The 18,651-nt window shown below is 48.0% G+C and overlaps 2 protein-coding genes across 2 annotated transcripts in view; both read left to right on the top strand.

The window, feature by feature from the left end:
• Positions 1-18,651, top strand: part of LOC310766252 (fucolectin-like) — a 152,494-nt gene that overhangs the window by 988 nt on the left and 132,855 nt on the right. The gene's annotated exons all lie outside the window — the stretch shown is intronic.
• LOC310766258 (fucolectin-like) lies at positions 6,793-18,080 on the top strand. Its single transcript, XM_083622364.1, has 4 exons — positions 6,793-6,948; positions 8,482-8,567; positions 11,236-11,527; positions 15,772-18,080. The coding sequence occupies exons 2-4, from the start codon at positions 8,483-8,485 to the stop codon at positions 15,926-15,928; spliced, it is 534 nt and encodes a 177-aa protein (XP_083478490.1). The 5' UTR covers positions 6,793-6,948; position 8,482; the 3' UTR covers positions 15,929-18,080.

Below are 18,651 nucleotides of genomic sequence, written 5' to 3' on the forward strand. Positions count from 1 at the left end.
TATATTCCTAAATAAATGCCTTTTTTAAAAAAGCAAAACTGTGTCTGACTGGTTTCATATAAAACAAATGCAATGCTAAGTTTCTAAATGCATACATGTTTAAAGTGTGTTCTTTCTTGCCCCCTTCCATGGGGGGTTGTGCAGGTGTTTCTGTAGTTGTTGCCAATGGCTACGATGATGTCAAAGTTTCTGTGATGTCACAAACAGACATGGATTGCTGAGAGGAAAAGCAGGAGGGGTAGGGATAGAAAGACAGGATGAGAAAGGATAGAGAACCAGATGGCTCTGAAAGAAGACTGGACAAACTCATGGGTTCAGTGGGTGCCAGAAGGTGCTGCAGATGTCAGCTGGTTGAAGGTCACCTTTGGAAGCCAGTTGACAGAAGCCGTGTGGATATTCATGACTTGAAGCTGGGTGTTTTTGTGTGTGTTTATGAATGGAGAGCGGCTGGTGAGCGAATGCGTCCACAGACATTCTTCCTGGGATGGCGTGTGTCTGCGTGTGCGAACAGGAGCCTTCGGACGTGGTCAAGGTGAACAGTCCTTGTGTCTGGGAAATGCATGTTCCGTATGTTAAGTCTGTTCTGTCAACTTAACATATAGAAGAAGAGAACAAGAAGAACATACATTTGAAGAAGACTGGAAAACGTTGACTGAATATATGGGGAATAACTATGTACACATTTCTCGTTGACACTATGCCTGACCTGACACATGTTGACCAGCTGATAATTGTGGTTTGATACTGATCCACTGTCCCCTCCTGCTACTTCCCTTTCCATGCCTGCAGCTTCCCCATTCCTTTTCTAGCTATCCTGGGGCACCCCCAGGATGACCTTCCTCTTCTGCAGGGGTGAAACCAGGCTTTCTTTCACCCGGGTCAAAAACTCAGTTTGGCACCCTCTCACACACATATTATAGTAGTAGTAGTAGTAGTAGTAGTAGTAGATGATGATGAAGAAGAAAATGTCATAATGATCAGGCGCATACCAGTGAGTATGTCCTATTGAACTCTGTGAGGCTTATTTCTCAGTAGTAAAGGCTTGCGCTTTAAGGCTCTAAAGAATAAAATAAAATAATAAATACTCCACAAGTTTCCTTGAAAAATTACTAACTGCTGAACCAAGAAAAGCTCTCGGACCGGGGATATTAATTGATACACAATGCAATCAAAATATGGGTCAAGCAAAAGTGTGGTGCACCCTAAGTTATGTCTTAATTTAAATGAGAGCTCTGAATAAAACCTAGTTGGCTACTGTTATGTACTGAGTTGAATAGGATCCAAAATGCAACCTGATTGGTCCGCAGGAGCCACCCAATCCAACTCCAGGTGGAAGTGAATCCGCAACCTGATTGGCCTACAGGAGAATCCCGGAATTAGCAAATCACGTGGGGCCCATTGTGTAAATAATGTATATAAAGTAGACATTTCGGGGAAACTTCCATTCCTCCTCACCAATATGAGCTGAATAAAGAGCATGAAATCCACACTCGACTCCGAGTATATTTGAGCTACCGTGAAGTATTTTTTTCTGAAGTCATGTAAAAAGGTCTCAGGGTAAAGAAGCAAGTCTGAATGTGAATTAGATTTGCAGTGCAGACTGCCTTAATTCACCTTCCTGCCCTGGCGTTTACCATATTTTTTCATGTATAACACGCCCCCACGTATTTTGGGGGACTCCAAATTGAGAAAATGGGGGGGGAGAGATTGTATCCGTGTATAAGACGACCCACAATTTTCTCTTGGGCCCAGAGTCCTCGGCCCCCCGGTCCTGGAGGTTTTGCTTAATATGATCAGGAGGGACCAGTTGGTTAAAGGGATTCAGGTCGGAGTTAAACAATACAAATTGAGAGCATTTGCAGATGACCTGGTACTTACATTACAGGAGCCAGAAGCTAGTACGAAAAGAGTTTTGGAAATAATCCAAGAGTTTGGTCAATTGGCAGGATTTAAATTGAATAAGTTAAAGACTAAGGTATTGGAGAAAAATTTAACACAGACTGAAAAAGAAAGGTTTCAGAATGAGACGGGGTTGACTGTGGTTAAAAAAGTGAAATATTTGGGTGTGAATATGACAGCCAAGAATGTGAATTTATTTAAAGACAATTATGAAAAAACTTGGACAGAAGTGAAAAAAGACCTAGAGACATGGTCAAACTTGAAGCTTTCCTTGTTAGGTCGAATTGCAGTTATAAAAATGAATGTATTGCCAAGAATGTTGTTTTTGTTTCAAGCATTGCAGATAATGGATAAAATGGACTGTTTCAAGAAGTGGCAGAAAGATATATCTAAATTTGTCTGGCAGGGCAAGAAGCCCAGAATAAAATTTAAGATATTAACGGATTCAAAGGAAAGAGGGGGGTTTGCCCTGCCAGACTTTAAATTGTACTATGAAGCGGCAGCTTTCTGCTGGCTTAAAGAATGGCTGCTTCTTGAAAACACAGACATTTTGGATTTGGAAGGATTTAATAACATTTTTGGGTGGCATGCATATTTGTGGTATGACAAGGTTAAAGCGCATAAAAGTTTCAAAAACCATATTGTCAGAAAAGCACTGCTGAATGTCTGGGTTAGATATAAGGACTTGTTGGAAAATAAGACTCCAAGATGGTTATCACCAATGGAAGCTAAGGCAGTTAAAAAGCTAAATATGGAGTCGAAATGGCCAAGATATTGGGAAATCTTGGAAAAGGAAGGGGATAAACTGAGATTGCAGAGTTTCGAAAAACTAAAAGAGAAGGTGAGAGATTGGTTACATTATCATCAAATAAATGAAGTGTTTAAATTAGACAGAAAAATAGGTTTCCAGGTGGAAAAGTCAAAACTAGAGACTGAACTGTTAGAATCCAGCACTAAGAACTTGTCAAAAATGTATAATCTGCTGCTGAAATGGAACACACAAGATGAAACGGTGAAATCAACTATGATTACATGGGCTCAGGACATTGGTCATAACATCATGTTTGTTGACTGGGAAAAGTTGTGGACCACTGGGTTGAAGTTTACGGCGTGTAACGCCTTAAGAGAAAACATAATGAAAATGATTTATAGGTGGTACATAACCCCAGTCAAACTTGCAAAGATCTACCATTTGCCTGATAATAAATGTTGGAAATGTAAGGAAAAGGAAGGCACATTCTTTCACCTCTGGTGGACATGCCCGAAGATTAAGGCATTCTGGGAAATGATTTATAATGAACTGAAAAAGGTATTTAAATATACTTTCCCCAAGAAACCAGAGGCCTTTCTCTTGGGTATTGTCGGCCAGGGGGTGCTAAAGACAGATACAACCTTCTTTATGTATGCTACAACAGCAGCTAGAATACTCATCGCAAAGTACTGGAAGACACAGGATCTACCCACACTGGAAGAATGGCAGATGAAGGTGATGGACTATATGAGCCTGGCAGAGATGACGAGCAGAATCCGAGACCAGGGAAGAGAAGCGGCGGAAGAAGAATGGAAAAAGTTTAAGGACTATTTAAAGAAATATTATAAAATTGGAGACAGTTAGAATGATGTTGGACTAAAATAAATGGTTACTATTAGTAATGATTATGACAAAGAGAATAAGGGTGATTAGCATAAATTTATAATAAAATAAGGTAAGATTTCGCTGAAAAACTGTAAGAATTTGGAATACAGAAACGGGAAGTAAGAGGAGGTCGAGGAAGAAAGGTTTAGAAATTGGGTTATGAAGTGGTACGTGTTTTTTGTTTTATTATTGTTGAATGTTTGTTTATGTACGTCTTGTTTCTGTTATATAAAAAATTGTTTAATAAAAATATCTTAAAAAAAAAAAAAACAACAGAGTCCTCGGCTCCCTTGGCCAGAGCAGCTGCCCCTTTAGACATCTCTGACAGTCGCTCAGCCAAGCAGGGAGCTTCGGATCAGGAATGCTGTCCTGCCAACCTCACGGTTCAGGCAAGAGACCCCAAGAGCATAAAATCCATATCTTTCATGCATTTACCTACAAGGAATCATAGAATTTGGGAGTTGGGCCATCTCAAGTAAAGCATCGATGGCAGATGTCCATCCGACCTCTGCTTAGAAGCCTCCAGAGGAGGAGAGTCCACGTGGAACATGTCTGCAGTTACACTGGCTCCGTGTTTATTCATTCTCCCCCCTCTCATCTTCTCAGCAGTTTATAACCAGAGCCATGCTCTCGCCAACTGAGCGGTCTCCTGCCCCCCTTTCAACCTTTTGCCTTCGTTTCCAGGTTCCCCATTTCAATGGTCACCGAACCACAGATTTAATCACACAGCTGCCACACCACACTGACTTGCCCAAACTTCCTCTTGCAGGCTGACTTTTGAAAACCGCATATTCTTTAAGGTGTAACATTAGCATGCTAATGCAAGCGTTGCCATTTTTTTCGTAATTTTCCACCACTCTCTTTCTCTCTCCCGCTCACTCCATTTCCATGCTGACAAGGACTGAACAGGAACACATGGACTATGCAGAATTAGATAAATTAACAGGAAAGGTTTGAAACCTGCGAGGCCAGAGATTCTTAGAAGACTGGAGTAAATATGTGAACTATTTGAAACGTAATTGTAATGAACAGATCACGCTAGTAGGACTGCAATAAGTTCTGTAAGGAGGACGATTTGGAATATTGCAAGAAAGACTACGAGGAGAGTTATTAGTTAATGATAATTAAGAGTAACAGAGAAATTAAGAAATGCAGAATAAGTGATAAAGAATGAAAAATCATCAGAGGAGTTGACGGAAGTCTAGAATATTGTATAAGATAAGAAGTTAAATTATATGGTTGTTGGAAATGATGTTTAAAAAACCCCAATAAAAATGTGTGTGTGTGTGTGTGTGTGTGTGTGTGTGTGTGTATGTGTGTGTGTATACTGAACAGGAACGCTTTTGCCCCACGCATGTTCCCCCGCCACGGCCATTTGAGGAAGCGCTTGGAGCTCTCTGGCCAACAGGGCTCTTGATTCTTCTGAAGGCCTCCTCTCAGCATTCCTGGCTGGCTCTGAGCCCACCTTTCCCATCTTCTTACTGCTCCTGATGCTAAGAGGGAGGCAGACCCCGATGGCTCCAGCACGACCCCCTTCCTCCTCGCAGGAGATCACTCACCTGGACTTGGTGGCTGGTCCAGGCACTCCCGGAAGGGGATTCCCAGAGCTGCAAGCCTGAACTGCCAGGTGTTGGGAAGAGCTGCAAGAAGGGAGCTTGTCTGTGGGTCAGACACAAACCCAAATCATGTCTTTCCCCCCAACACACACACAGGGAGAACTCCTATTTCTCCCGAAACCAATGACCTAGAAGCTGCTGTTCTGATGGTGAACACTTGAGTCCTCTTTCTCTATGGGATGGTCATATTTTACAACAACAACATCATAGCTTGCCGGATCGGGCCCATCTAGTCCAGCATCCTGTTCTCAAAGGGGCTGAAGAGTTGCCTCTGGGGAGCCAGCAAGCAGGATTTTAGCACCAGCAGGGGCAGACTAGATGTTAGTAAACGTGGCCCCCGCCAAGGGCACCCCCCCCACAGGGCTGCCGAAATCATCGTACTCCGCCTGAACTTTCTTTAATTTGTCCCGAGTCTTTTGGGGTTTTTGATGATTGCAGAGGTGTTGCTCAAGACCTGTTTATCAGTGGTGTGCAAGGCTTACTTGGGCAAACACTAGCCTTGTGTAAGACTTCAGTATTGAACTTTTTAAATAAGAATGGAAATGTCTCCCCCTGCCCAACCCCAAAAGCACAAGGTGTCATTTTTGCCCACTGGGAATCATGATAACTTTTGCTCAGAATTCGCTAGGGACTAGGGCCTTGGTAGCCCTGGTCAGTTTTGGTGTATGATCTAGGTTTAGCAGGGTCAGTCTGGATGCTGCATCTGTGTGGGTGGAATGTATAAGACGAGGCTTGCAAACCAGTCTGTTTGTCAGGCAATGGCTTTGGCTGACCAGTTAAGCCCCATGATTAGCATAATCAAAGAATCGTAGAGTTGAGGGGTCATTTAGTCCAACTGCAATGCAGGAATGCAGTTGCTCTGTGCCATGGAACAGATGGGTACCTCCATCTGGTTTATTTCCACATATAAATCACTACCCACCAGTGAGCTTGACCTTGACACCAGGAAAGGTCCAAGAACAGATAATTCAACAGTCCGTCTATGAAACTTAGAAAAGGATGCTGTGATTCTAAAGATCCAGCATAGGTTTCTCAATGATAAGTCATGTCAGATGAACTCAATTTCTTTCTCTTTTTTGATGGAGTAACAAGCTTGGTAGATCAGGGGAATGCTGTGGACATAGCGTCTCTTGATTTCAGTAAGTTCTTTTGACAAAGTCCTCCATGATATTCTTGCGAGGAAGCTGGTAAAATGTGGGTTGAACGAGGTAACTCTTGGGTGGATGTGTAGCTGGTTGGCGGATTGAACCCAAAGAGGACTCCTTAATGGTTCCTTGTCATCCTGGGGCAAAGGGACAAGTGGGGTGCCTGAAAATCACCAGCCCAAAGGAGAGCCTGGACTGGTGACCAGCACAAACCCCTTTCCCCCTCTGGCTCTTTTTTCCTCGGGTCAAGAGTCTCCAGGAGGTCACCATGGGTGAGCTGCACTTGACCAACCCTGTTCAGGGAAGTTTTTAGTGTGCGATGTTTCCTAAATTGAGCCACCACAAATTTAGGAAAGAGGCAGAATACCAGACAGAGCTGAAGTTGATGCATCAAATGGTGAGGAGTTGTGCAACTTCACCCAAAGTGTCAACACCCAAAAGCAGAATTAAAGCAATAGATGGGAGGGCAAATGCTGGACCTCAGTTTCAGTCCTCAGCATCTTTCTGATTGGCTTGGAAGGGTACAAAACAAGCAGAGCTGCTCAAGAGGAGGTCCAGGATTCAGCTAGAAGCACAGAAGAAAGAAGCCGAGCTTGCCAACTCTTCAAGAAGGACACAAAGACTTCTGCTGGTCCCAAGAAACAGGGTCAAGGTAAGTCGAGGAGGGGAACTTCTTGCACATAATACCTGAATCCCAGAAAAGAGAGCCCAGCGCCTTATATTAGTCTGAAAGTGAGCCGTCCCTCAGTTTCTTGGAAGCACATTTAAACTCTTGGAGAACTTAAGTTCCCATAGCAGTTAATGAAAAAGATTGAAACTGACTTAAAGCTGTAGTGTAGAGATGCTGGGAAGCTCAGCCTCGTGGTTTCCCTTCCTCAGCCTTGGCCTGCCTCTGGTTCAGCCTTTGCCAACTTCATGCCCTCTAGATGTTTCAGAGGACAACTCTCATCCTCTTCATGGGGCTGAGGAGAGCTGTAGCCCAAAGTAGCTGAAGGCCACCAGGCTGGCAAAGACTGCTCTGGGTTCAACACTCTGCTTCTGGTCCTGCCTCAACCCAGAGCAGTCTTTGCCAGCCTGGTGGCCTTCTAACTGCCCGTTCCCCTCTCCTTGCAGAGACCTCCTGGCCATTGGCTAGGCTACCTGCGGCTAGTGGCAGTTGGCATCCAACAAAAAGATCACAGGTTCCCCATCCTGCTCCAATCCCTTCTCAGTCTGGTTCTCCAGGTCTTGTATTACTCCAACTGAAACTCTACTGGTTACTTCAGAGACATTACAAGCTCTTGCTTCTAATGTCTTCTCTTTCATGGCAGCCTTCAGGGGCACACCCCACCCCACTATTTTATTTCATATTTTACTCTTTGGGGAAAGAGCCATAGCTAGATGACCCGCAGGGGGCCTTCCAACTCTACAATCCTATGGTTCTAGGATTCAGTGACAGAGCACACAATGCTTTGACCAGACGGTCTGGGGTTCAATTCCCAGCTGGGAGAGGCCCATGTTGTGGAATCCTGGAGTCTGTGTAGACAATGCTGAGCTAGATGGAGCAATAGTACCTGAGCTTGTGTAAGACACCTTCCAGTGCTCCTGTGTCCCCCATGCTGTTCAGGGGGAGCCAGACCCCATGGCTCCAGCAAGCACTCTCTCTCTCCCATGTGCATAATAATAATAATTTTATTATTTCTACCCCGCCCATCTGGCTGGGTTTCCCCAGCCACTCTGGGTAGCTCCCAACAGAATATTAAAAACATGATAAAACATCAAACATTAAAAACTTCCCTAAACAGGGCTGCCTTCAGATGTCTTCTAAAAGTCAGGTAGTTGTTTATTTCCTTGAAATCTGATGAGAGGGCATTCCACAGGGTGGGCGCCACCACCAAGAAGGCCCTCTGCCTGGTTCCCTGTAACTTCGCTTTTTGCAGCAAGGGAACCGCCAGAAGGCCCTCGGAGCTCTACCTCAGTGTCCGGGCAGAACGATGGGGATGGAGATGCTCCTTCAGGTCTACTAGGCCAAGGCCATTTAGGGCCTTAAAGGTTAGCACCAATGCTTTGAACTGTGCCCAGAAACGTCCTGGGAGCCAATGTAGGTCTTTTAGGACCAGTGTTATATGGTCTCAGCGGCCACTCCCGGTCACTATTCTGGCTGCCGCATTCTGGATTAGATACACACCGTCTCTCCCAACTGCAGGATGCTCAACTTCTGGACCCTGCTGCTGGTCCTGACACTCCTGGCAGAGACGGGACAGTCCCAGAGCTACAAATCAATACCTACAGGTAAGAACTGGGGAAGCAGGGATGTCTCTGGGCCAATTCAAAACCTAGATGGTGCCTCCACAAAATGAGGAGTTCCTTTCCTCACCCTCTTGCACAGCTATATGTTGACATTTTGACACATGGTTATGATAAGGCGATTACCCGGGAGTCACCTCAACCCATTACGTAAGTTTGCCAATTTCCTAACAATCCATTGCAAAACACAAAAGCTGGATTGCTTTGTGGATGCCTTGAGAGCTGCCTCCTCACACTGCCCCCACGGGGGGGGGGGGGTACCCACTTGCTTGCTTGCTTACTCTGAGGCTGCCTCTGCTTCTGGCACCCAGAACCCCCTGGCCAGCCCCAGAGACACCATTCGCCTGGGGAGCTTGAGGCCAGGGCTGCTGAAACAAAAAGCTGTGCAAGGCTTTGGGGGGCAGAGATGCGAGAGGGTATAAGAGGAGGGAGGGAAGGAAAGAGGGACAGAAGCCAGTCTTGCCCATGGCACCCCGACCATCCTTCAAGGCAGCCCAGGGTGCCATAGCACCACTGGACCAGATGATCCTCCAGATTCCTTCCAACTCTACAGTTCTATGACTTTAAGTACCGTATATTTCGCTCAATAAGACGCACCTGACCATAAGAGGCACCTAGTTTTTAGAGGGGGAATGCAAGGAAAAAAATATTCTTTAAAGGGAGCACTGAGCAGAGCCTGTATGCATCCCAGGCTCTGCTCAGCGCTCCCTTTCACGAGCTCTTTAAAGGGAGCGCGGCTCTTGGGGGCTTTTGCAGGAGGTGGAGAAAGCTACGGAGCCGCACACTTTGTCCCTTCCCCCGCCTCCCGCAAGAGCCACACGCTAAGCCAGAAGCCAGGACAGCAAGCAGGATCGCTGCGGAGTGATCCCTCTTGCTGTTAGAATCATAGAATCCTAGAGTTGGAAGAGACCACAAGGGCCATCGAGTCCAACCCCCTGCCAAGCAGGAAACACCATCAGAGCACTCCTGACATATGGTTGTCAAGCCTCTGCTTAAAGACCTCCAAAGAAGGAGACTCCACCACACTCCTTGGCAGCAAATTCCACTGTCCAACAGCTCTTACTGTCAGGAAGTTCTTCCTAATGCTTAGGTGGAATCTTCTTTCTTGTAGTTTGGATCCATTGCTCCGTGTCCGCTTCTCTGGAGCAGCAGAAAACAACCTTTCTCCCTCCTCTATGTGACATCCTTTTATATATTTGAACATGGCTATCATATCACCCCTTAACCTCCTCTTCTCCAGGCTAAACATGCCCAGCTCCCTTAGCCGTTCCTCATAAGGCATCGTTTCCAGGCCTTTGACCATTTTGGTTGCCCTCCTCTGGACACGTTCCAGTTTGTCAGTGTCCTTCTTGAACTGTGGTGCCCAGAACTGGACACAGTGCTCCAGGTGAGGTCTGACCAGAGCAGAATACAGTGGCACTATTACTTCCCTTGATCTAGATGCTATACTCCTATTGATGCAGCCCAGAATTGCATTGGCTTTTTTAGCTGCCGCGTCACACTGTTGGCTCATGTCAAGTTTGTGGTCAACCAAGACTCCTAGATCCTTTTCACATGTACTGCTCTCATGTACTGCACGCGGCTATCTCTTATGAGATAGCCGCGTGCAGCCTTTCCCGGGCAGCGGGATGAAGGTGTTGGAAAAACACCCCCGGGAAGGGTGCCACCTTCCCAAGACACCAAGGCGTCTTGCCGGTGGTCACTCTCTGGCTGGAAATTGCCCTCAGTCCAGAGAGACCAGTAATAAGCAACCCCTCCATCCTGAGAGGAGCACACTTGGCTTCTGGTATCCCATCACAGAAGAAAGAGACAGTCAGTAGTCTACACACTACTTTATTTACAGACTGTACACGCAGCTCTCATCCGACATGTCTGCTCTCCTGAGCAGCAAGTACAGAACTCTCCAGTTACTGAGAACAAGCAGAGACTTCCTGTCTCACACTCACAGACATCACATGATGTCAACAACCATTGTGCTGCTCCTTGCAGCAGGTGAGAAATAAAAATCCCAACATACTCCCCCATTTTTAGGTAACACTAGCTGCGAAAACAAGTGCAGCAACAAGAGACACAAACAAACAGTTGTTATACACATAGTAAACCCCTGTTGCACCAGTTCCATCTCTGGAACTACCTGCAACTGGTTCCACCAGTTCAAACCTCTGGTTACCTGTTTTCCATGGGACTAGAGCTTTTGCTCTACCTTCGTTTGGAAAAACCGTGTTGCGTCTTGCAACCTTCAGGTGCGGCTTTGTCTCTGTCGTGGACAAACCTTGTACCCGGTGTGAGTTGCCAGCTACAGCTATACATGCAACAGCTGTGTTAGCAAACTCCTGAGAGTACCTCTTGGGTGGTATGCCCTTTGTGACTCTCTCAGATCTGCGAATGAGGTGCAAATCCTCCTTGCTGGCTAGTTCTTCCTTGGGACTTTTAGGAGAACCACATCCCCCCAAAGCCGCACACACGCTCCATGCGGCTCTTTAAAGGGAGCGCTGAGCAAAGCCTCCCGCCTGCATTTGCTCCATAAGATGCACACACATTTCCCCTTACTTTTTAGCTTACCGTATTTTTTGTCTTATAGAGCGGAAAATACGGTAAGCAAACGAACCATGCGCATTCCTCTTCCCCTCTTTTTCCCCTCCTGTGGCTCTAGTACTGAACCTGGCCAAAGGACGAAGAGCTTATCAGTCCTCCATATATCCACATAATATCGTTGGATCGGCAGACAAAGCTGTGGACGGGTTCTATGCTGGGGACTTCCACCAGGGCTCCTGCACCCACACCATCGCTGAGAAGAACCCCTGGTGGCTGGTGGATCTGGACTCAGAGTACGCCATCGCAGCTGTCTTGGTGAAAAACCGTGGTGACTGCTGTGGCGAAAGGCTGCTGGGAGCTGAGGTCCGTGTGGGGAACACCATTGTGGACCATGGCAAATCCAACGCTCTGTAAGTTCCAGTTGCCAACCATCCCTTGGTCCTTGAACCTGAATGATTTCTGGGGGGTCAGAGAAAACTGGTGGGGAGTGACTACTTCTTAGTCTCCTCTTGTATTTGTGATAACAGGGAAGAGAGTAGGAAAGAGGCAGGTGCTGTGTGCAGACCACCAGTGAAAGCACCCTGTTATGTACTGAGCTGAATAGGATCCAAAAGGCAGCAGTCTGATTGGTCCTAGAACAATAGGACCCAGAATGCAGCAGTCTGATTGGTCCACAGGAGCCACCCAATCCAGCTCCAGGTGGAAGTGAATCCACAACCTGATTGGCCTACAGGTGAATCCCGGAATTAGCCAATCACGTGGGGCCCAATGTGTAAATAATGTATATAAAGCAGATATTTCGGGGGAACTGGCATTCCTCCTCACCACTATGAGCTGAATAAAGAGCATGAAATCCACTCTCGACTCCAAGTATATTTCATGCCCCTTCCCCCCAAAATCATGGGAACTGTAGTTTGCGAAGTGTACTGGGAATTGCAGCTCTGTGAGGGGCAAACTATCGTTCCCACAATTCTTGTGGGAGGTGGAAAGAGCTTTAAAAGGTAAAGGTAAAGGGACCCCTGACCGTTAAGTCCAGTTGCAGACGACTCTAGGGCACAAATGACTCTGGGGTTGCGGCGCTCATCTTGTTTTACCAGTCGAGGGAGCCGGCGTTTGTCCACTCCGCTGACGGTCTTTCCAGGTCATGTGGCCAGCATGACTAAGCCGCTTCTGAGCAGCACATGGAAACGCTGTTTGCCTTCCCACCGGAGTGGTACCTATTAATCTACTTGCACTTTTTGTTGTGCTTTCAAACTGCTAGGGTGGCAGGAGCTGGGACCAAGCAACGGGAGCTCACCCCGTCGGAGGAATTCAAACCGCCGACCTTTTGATCGGCAAGCCCAAGAGGCTCAGTGGTTTGACCACAACGCCACCCGCGTCCCATTAAAGGAGCTTTAAATGTGCCATTAAATGTATAGGTGTGTGCTGTCAGGGGGTTAGGTCCACCATTAAACAGAAATAAATGATTTAATCCAGATCAGAAGATGGTGGTCTGCCTGGCAACAGGGAGCACGTCAGACGAGAATCCCAAGGATGCTGGGTGTGGGGAGATATGGGGATATTTCCTGGTGAGGTTATATTTATTTAGAAAAGCATATATCCCTGTCTTTCCAGTACTCTTGCATTGCTCAGGGTGGCTTAGACCAATTTCAAAACAAAAGGATCTCATTAAGAACATCAAATGTGAAATAGGCTCAGCAGAAATAATGACAATCTAAAATGAGGACATATCATATAAAAATCATTCTGGCAAGCAAGCAAATGCCAGCTGGAAGAGGACAGTCTTGACCAGTCACAGGAAAACAGTAAGAGAGAGGAGATCTCGCTGGGTACAATCTGGGTGCAGCTACTGAGAAGGCCCCGTCCCTTCTTCTCCACCCAGACCAGTCTTGCCTCAGCCAGAGACAGGGCATGGCAACTGCAGGGAGTGGGTAGGTTTGTAGTGTGCAGAGGTGGGTGGCGCTGTGGGTTAAAACACAGAGCCTAGGGCTTGCTGATCAGAAGGTCGGTGGTTCGAATCCCCGCGACGGGGTGAGCTCCCGCTGCTCGGTCCCTGCTCCTGCCAACCTAGCAGTTCGAAAGCACGTCCAAGTGCAAGTAGATAAATAGGTACCACTCCGGCGGGAAGGTAAACGGCGTTTCCGTGCGCTGCTCTGGTTCGCCAGAAGCGGCTTAGTCATGCTGGCCACATGACATCTGTACGCTGGCTCCCTCAGCCAATAAAGCGAGATGAGCGCCGCAACCCCAGAGTCGGCCACGACTGGACCTAATGCTCAGGGGTCCCTTTACCTTTCTCTTATCCTGGGCTCATGGTCCTCCAAATCACCACCCAGAGAGTTGCAGTTGAGGGAAGCTGGGGCAAAGAGACCAGTATCAGCTCTGCTGGGGCCCCTGGAGCTAAGGTCCCTCGTCAAAACCTCCTTTGTTCCTTCTCCTTTTCCAAAGCAGTTTATAGCCATGACTGCCCAAGGCATGTACAGTTGTACCTCGGGTTACATACGCTTCAGGTTACACACTCTGCTAACCCAGAAATAGTGCTTCAGGTTAAGAACTTTGCTTCAGGATGAGAACAGAAATCGTGCTCCGGCAGCAGCAGCAGCAGCAGCAGGCCCCATTAGCTAAAGTGGTGCTTCAGGTTAAGAACAGTTTCAGGTTAAGAATGGACCTCCGGAACGAATTAAGTACTTAACCCGAGGTGCCACTGCATATGGTCGCCCACAGGGCCGTAGCTGGGGAGTGGTGAGGTAGGCCCCTGCCCGGGGTGCAGGCGAGGGCAGGGTGCAAAATCGGCCCAAAATATGCCAATAAATAAAAATATAGATTACTGCCTCATAAGAAAAGGTTTTAAATAGAGGGTGAATTGAGGGGGCAGGGTTGGAGGAGAGGCGGAAAAAAGAGCTCATTTGCCCGTGGGTGGAGGGCGCAATTTGGACGGTTCTGCCAGGGGCGCAAGATCACCCAGCTACGGCTCCAGTTGCTGGTTATTATTTTTACTTTCAAAATACATTAGCCTTTCCTACAGCATAATGGTCCTTATTCCCAAATGTTTAGCATCAGGGAGGCAGAAGCAAACTCTGTTTTATTCCTGTAGTCATGGTGGTACAGTGATTTAAAGTGATTTTGATGGGACAGGCTAAGAGCCCTTCTTTCTTTTTAAATCAAATTTTGTTGTTCTAACAGATGAGGAAGCTATGGCAGCGCAAGGAGCGCTGTGGAGGCCCATGTGTGTTAATTGTGTGCTCATCGCAACTGAGCTAATACAACTGAGCCAGAGGTTTGGTGTAAGGAGTGTCACTGCCAACTCAGGGGTCCCTAAACTAAGGCCCACGGGTCAGATAAGACCCAAGGGACTCGTTTATCCGGCCTGTGGCAACCCCCGCCGCCTGCTACCACCGCCCACTTTTACCGGCGCTGTGCTGCACAGCTGCCCATTTCTGGGTCAGAGGAGCACCGGAAATAGCTTGTGCGCATGCGCAAGCATTATTTGCGCATGCGCAAGTGTTATTTCTGGTGCACATCCTAGTCAGAGGAGGCCCATGACCATGCGCACAAGCTATTTCCAGTGCTCCTCTGACCCGGAAGTGCGCCGGAAATAGCGGCCCACCATGCAATCGGCGCTGGAGACACCAGCCCGAGGTGCAGTAAGTTTGGCCTAGCTGCACCACTGCATTTGGGGCTTTAAAGATAATCTCCAGCACCTTCAGTTGGGCCTACAAATTGGCTGCCCTTGCAGCTGTTGCAGAGCTGGTGTCATATGATCCCAGGGGCTCTATGACATCCTTGCTGCAGCTCCTTCTCAGCCAACTCAGTTCCCAAAGACTCTTCCATGCAGAGCCCATTGCAGTGACCCAACCTGGCCGTCATAATCAAAGCATGTGCTATAATGGCTAGGGATGTGGGAGGAATTCGATTCAAGTGGCATTTAAAGGCAAACTTACCCAATCCACACTTTCTGAGGGAATAAAGGGACCCCTGAACATTAGGTCCAGTTATGGCCGACTCTGGGGTTGCGGCGCTCATCTCGCTTTACTGGCCAAGGAAGCCGGCGTACAGCTTCCGGGTCATGTGGCCAGCATGACTAAGCCGCTTCTGGCGAACCAGAGCAGCGCACGGAAACGCCGTTTCCCTTCCCGCCGGAGAGGTACCTATTTATCTACTTGCACTGGTGTGCTTTCGAACTGCTAGGTTGGCAGGAGCAGGGACCGAGCAACGGGAGCTCACCCCGTCGCGGGGATTCAAACCGCCGACCTTCTGATCGGCAAGCCCAAGAGGCTCTATGGTTTAACCCACAGTGCCACCTGTGTCCGCACTCTCAGGGAATACACGGACCAAAACTCAGCCCTCTTTTGGAATTGCACTTCTCTGAATTTAGCAACAAATTTAGTTCTCCTGCTGAGTAATGTGCACATCCTATGGGAAAGTGTACATACGAAAGGATAGATAAGTGCAAACGACATACAAAACTGCGTGCTGTTAGGGGAAATTGCTTTGCGAAAATGGGGATCTTAGGATAAATTCACACGGAAATGCTGACAAATTTTTGTGATGACTGGAAAAAAAAAAGAGATCACAAACTGATGTGGAAATGTGGAGAACTGCGAATGCTTCCTATACACAAACACACTTGTGTCTGACCCTCCTTTTCTCCCTACAGGTGTGGGATCGTCACAGACGTCACACTGGGCTCCGTCAGTAGCTTCAACTGCAACTGGCTCAGGGGCCGCTATGTGAGCATCCACCTTCCCCGCCATGGTTATATGACGCTGTGCGAAGTGGATGTCTATGGAGCTGTAGCAGAAGAGATGCGTTAGGGATCACCAGCAGTCTCTGTGTTGGTGTGTTCAGGGTGTGTGGCTGTCAAAGACCAAGGATGCGTCAATCAACGCCATAGTCCTCCTTGCAGCAAGCCCCCTTTCCTCTACTTCTCCAGCAGCTTGCCAGGGCCCTGAGAACCAACAAGGGCTGTGCTTTTGCTCCTGCCACAAAGCGTAGACCAGGCATAGGCAAACCCAGCCCTCCAGATGTTTTGGGACTACAACTCCCACCATCCCTGACCACTGGCGCTATAAGCTAGGGATGATGGGAGTTGTAGTCCCAAAACATCTGGAGGGCCAAGTTTGCCTATTCCTGGCGTAGACCAAGACACTGCTGAAAACCCATCACGGCAAGAATGAAGTCTTTCCCCGCCATAGCGTTGAGCCCCATACTCTAAGGTTACCAGACGTCCCCATATCCTGGGGACAGTCCCCGAATTTACAAATCAGTCCCCTGACAAAATCCATCTATTTAATAGGAAGTTGAAAAGTGTCCCCGGATTAGCTGAAAAAAATCTGGTAACCTTACCATACTCTGCAGCCCTACTGCCTGGTCCCCTATGGCACAATACAATTGGCACCAGGCACCAGGTTGGCGGAAGCTAACTAGAACTTAAAAACCTTGCACTGAAGGTGTGTAAAAATTCAACTTTTGTGCCATATGAGCTGTAACCTATTTCTGCTCCAGACCGTGTAGATCCATCATTCCCAATGCAGAGCCCACAGAAGATGAAGTACCTGCTGTAGTGCCCGCTGATACCTCCTACCTGAGATTGAATTTGTTGGCTTTTTATTGAGGGATGGTGTCAAGCATGTGTCATGGTGTGTGTATGCCAATCTGAACTTTTCCCCATGGTTCAGTACAGAATTCTCAAGGTTCCGTGGTTTATTTCTGTAGATCGTGACATGTGTAAAAGTTGGCATGGCATCATATAAAACACGCCCCTCAGTTAACTTTCTTGACCCTGGTGCAAGTCTTTGCCTTGAATGTGCCCTGGAACTTGAGGTCCAGATCAGTGCAGTAATCAGGTGTTGGCCACGACATTTGATTCACATCTCCTGTGAAAAGAATGGGTTCCACACAGACAGTACTAAGATAACCTTGGAAAGAGAACCAGTTTGGCCATTTCTTACTGGGATTATATCGGTTCAACTACCAATGAACAAAATGTGAAACAGACAGGAACTTAATAGGAAACAATAGAATAAATAGGTTATAATGTGTGCTGGGCCCAGGGTTAACCCGAGCAACGCGGTCCAGGTCCGGTCCCAAATCCAAGGGAGGAGTCAGTCCGACAGGGTCAAGACAGGACACGAGGCAGGAAACCAGGCAAGGGCAGGCACAGGGTTTCAGGCAGGTTCCAGCAAGCAGCAATGTTGCTCCCGCAACCTGGGGTGGGGTCCGACAGCCTTTTATCTTTGTTGGGGTAACGGCCGGTCCTGATCCCCCAGTGACTCACTTCCCTGTCTCGCCCGGAGGCGAGTACTCCTCCTGCGAGTACTCAGGTCTCTCCTTCTCTCAGACCTCAGTCTCTGCAGCTCAGGAGACGTGGGTGGGTTACTAGACCCAGGGGCCGCCTCAGCCTCCCCTGACCCAACCGGTAGTGGAGCAGCTGTGAGTGATGGCCCAGCTGGAGGCAACGAGGGAATCCCCGCATCTGGAGCCAGGGCAGGCTCAGGCCCTTGACTCGGCCCAGCTGGTGCTTGTTGCAGGGGAACCTGTGCAGACTGGGGCTCTTCAGGATCAGGCCCCAGACTTGGTTCAGATGCCGCCTGAGGCAGAGGATCCGGTGCAGACTGAGACTCCTCCGGTTCTGAGCCCAAGCCCGAGTCCCAGGCCATCACATAATGAATGACTTATCCCAAAGACCCCCTGCCCTCTCCATCATCTAACGTTGGCTCAAAAGAATACTTACATCCTAGGTTAACCATGCCTGGTTAGCTCCCACAGGATTAGAGACCTTCTTGTCACCAACCGACACACCACTTTGCTTCTTTAGGCTTTCCATGGGGATCCTTCTTCCTCTTAGACCAAGGAGCATAGGCGCCCTAGGAATAGCTGCCTGCTTCTCTTGCAACTTTGCTGCCTGAAGCAGCACTCGTTTGCTCTTGTCGCTTTCCTTTCATGCAATAAACCCGCCTTTGTCCATTCCTCTCGTGAGTGAACTTATTGGGGTCCAAGGCGAGGCTTCTCCTGAGGCCACCGTTCTCCCTCTTTCCCCATGCCAAGCCAAGGATTTTTCCTTTCCCTGAAGCTGTGGTGTCCTCTGGGGCTCAGGCCACATTCTCTGTCACACACAGTCACACACCTTTGGGATACCTAGCTGGCCACAGTGAGAACAAGATGTGGGATGAGATGGTCTATGGCCCTTCCGATGAGCAGCACTTGCATGACATGGATCAACCGAGCCCATCAGAAAGGTGTTGACACCACCAGGATCTAGGGATCAAGATCAGGTTTTGACGTCCTTCATCTGAGTAGGGTCTGAGTGGGCTTGTGTGGTTTCTGACTCTCTCCCAAGAGGAAATAACGGCATCTCCTTGGCAGGAGATGATTTTAGAAGAAGACATCCTCATTCCATTTATCCCATTTAGAGGTCAGATGGGTGCCAGACTTGAGTACTGATACTGGCAGGTCCCAACCACATCAGCTAAGCTCCAAAATGAACACTTTGTGGTCAGCCTTGTGGAGGGAGGGGTGCTTCCCTTTTGAAATGGCC

Source organism: Podarcis filfolensis (assembly GCF_964270895.1).
Source record: "Podarcis filfolensis genome assembly, chromosome: 7".
In the NCBI taxonomy this organism is placed as follows: domain Eukaryota; kingdom Metazoa; phylum Chordata; class Lepidosauria; order Squamata; family Lacertidae; genus Podarcis; species Podarcis filfolensis.

Bases quoted from the DNA above. Each gene is read 5' to 3' on its own strand.
- LOC310766258 (XM_083622364.1), top strand. From the start codon at position 8,483: ATGCTCAACTTCTGGACCCTGCTGCTGGTCCTGACACTCCTGGCAGAG. The intron at 8,568-11,235 runs GTAAGAACTGGG...CTGTGGCTCTAG, and splicing joins CTACAAATCAATACCTACAG to TACTGAACCTGGCCAAAGGA. The intron at 11,528-15,771 runs GTAAGTTCCAGT...TTCTCCCTACAG, and splicing joins CATGGCAAATCCAACGCTCT to GTGTGGGATCGTCACAGACG.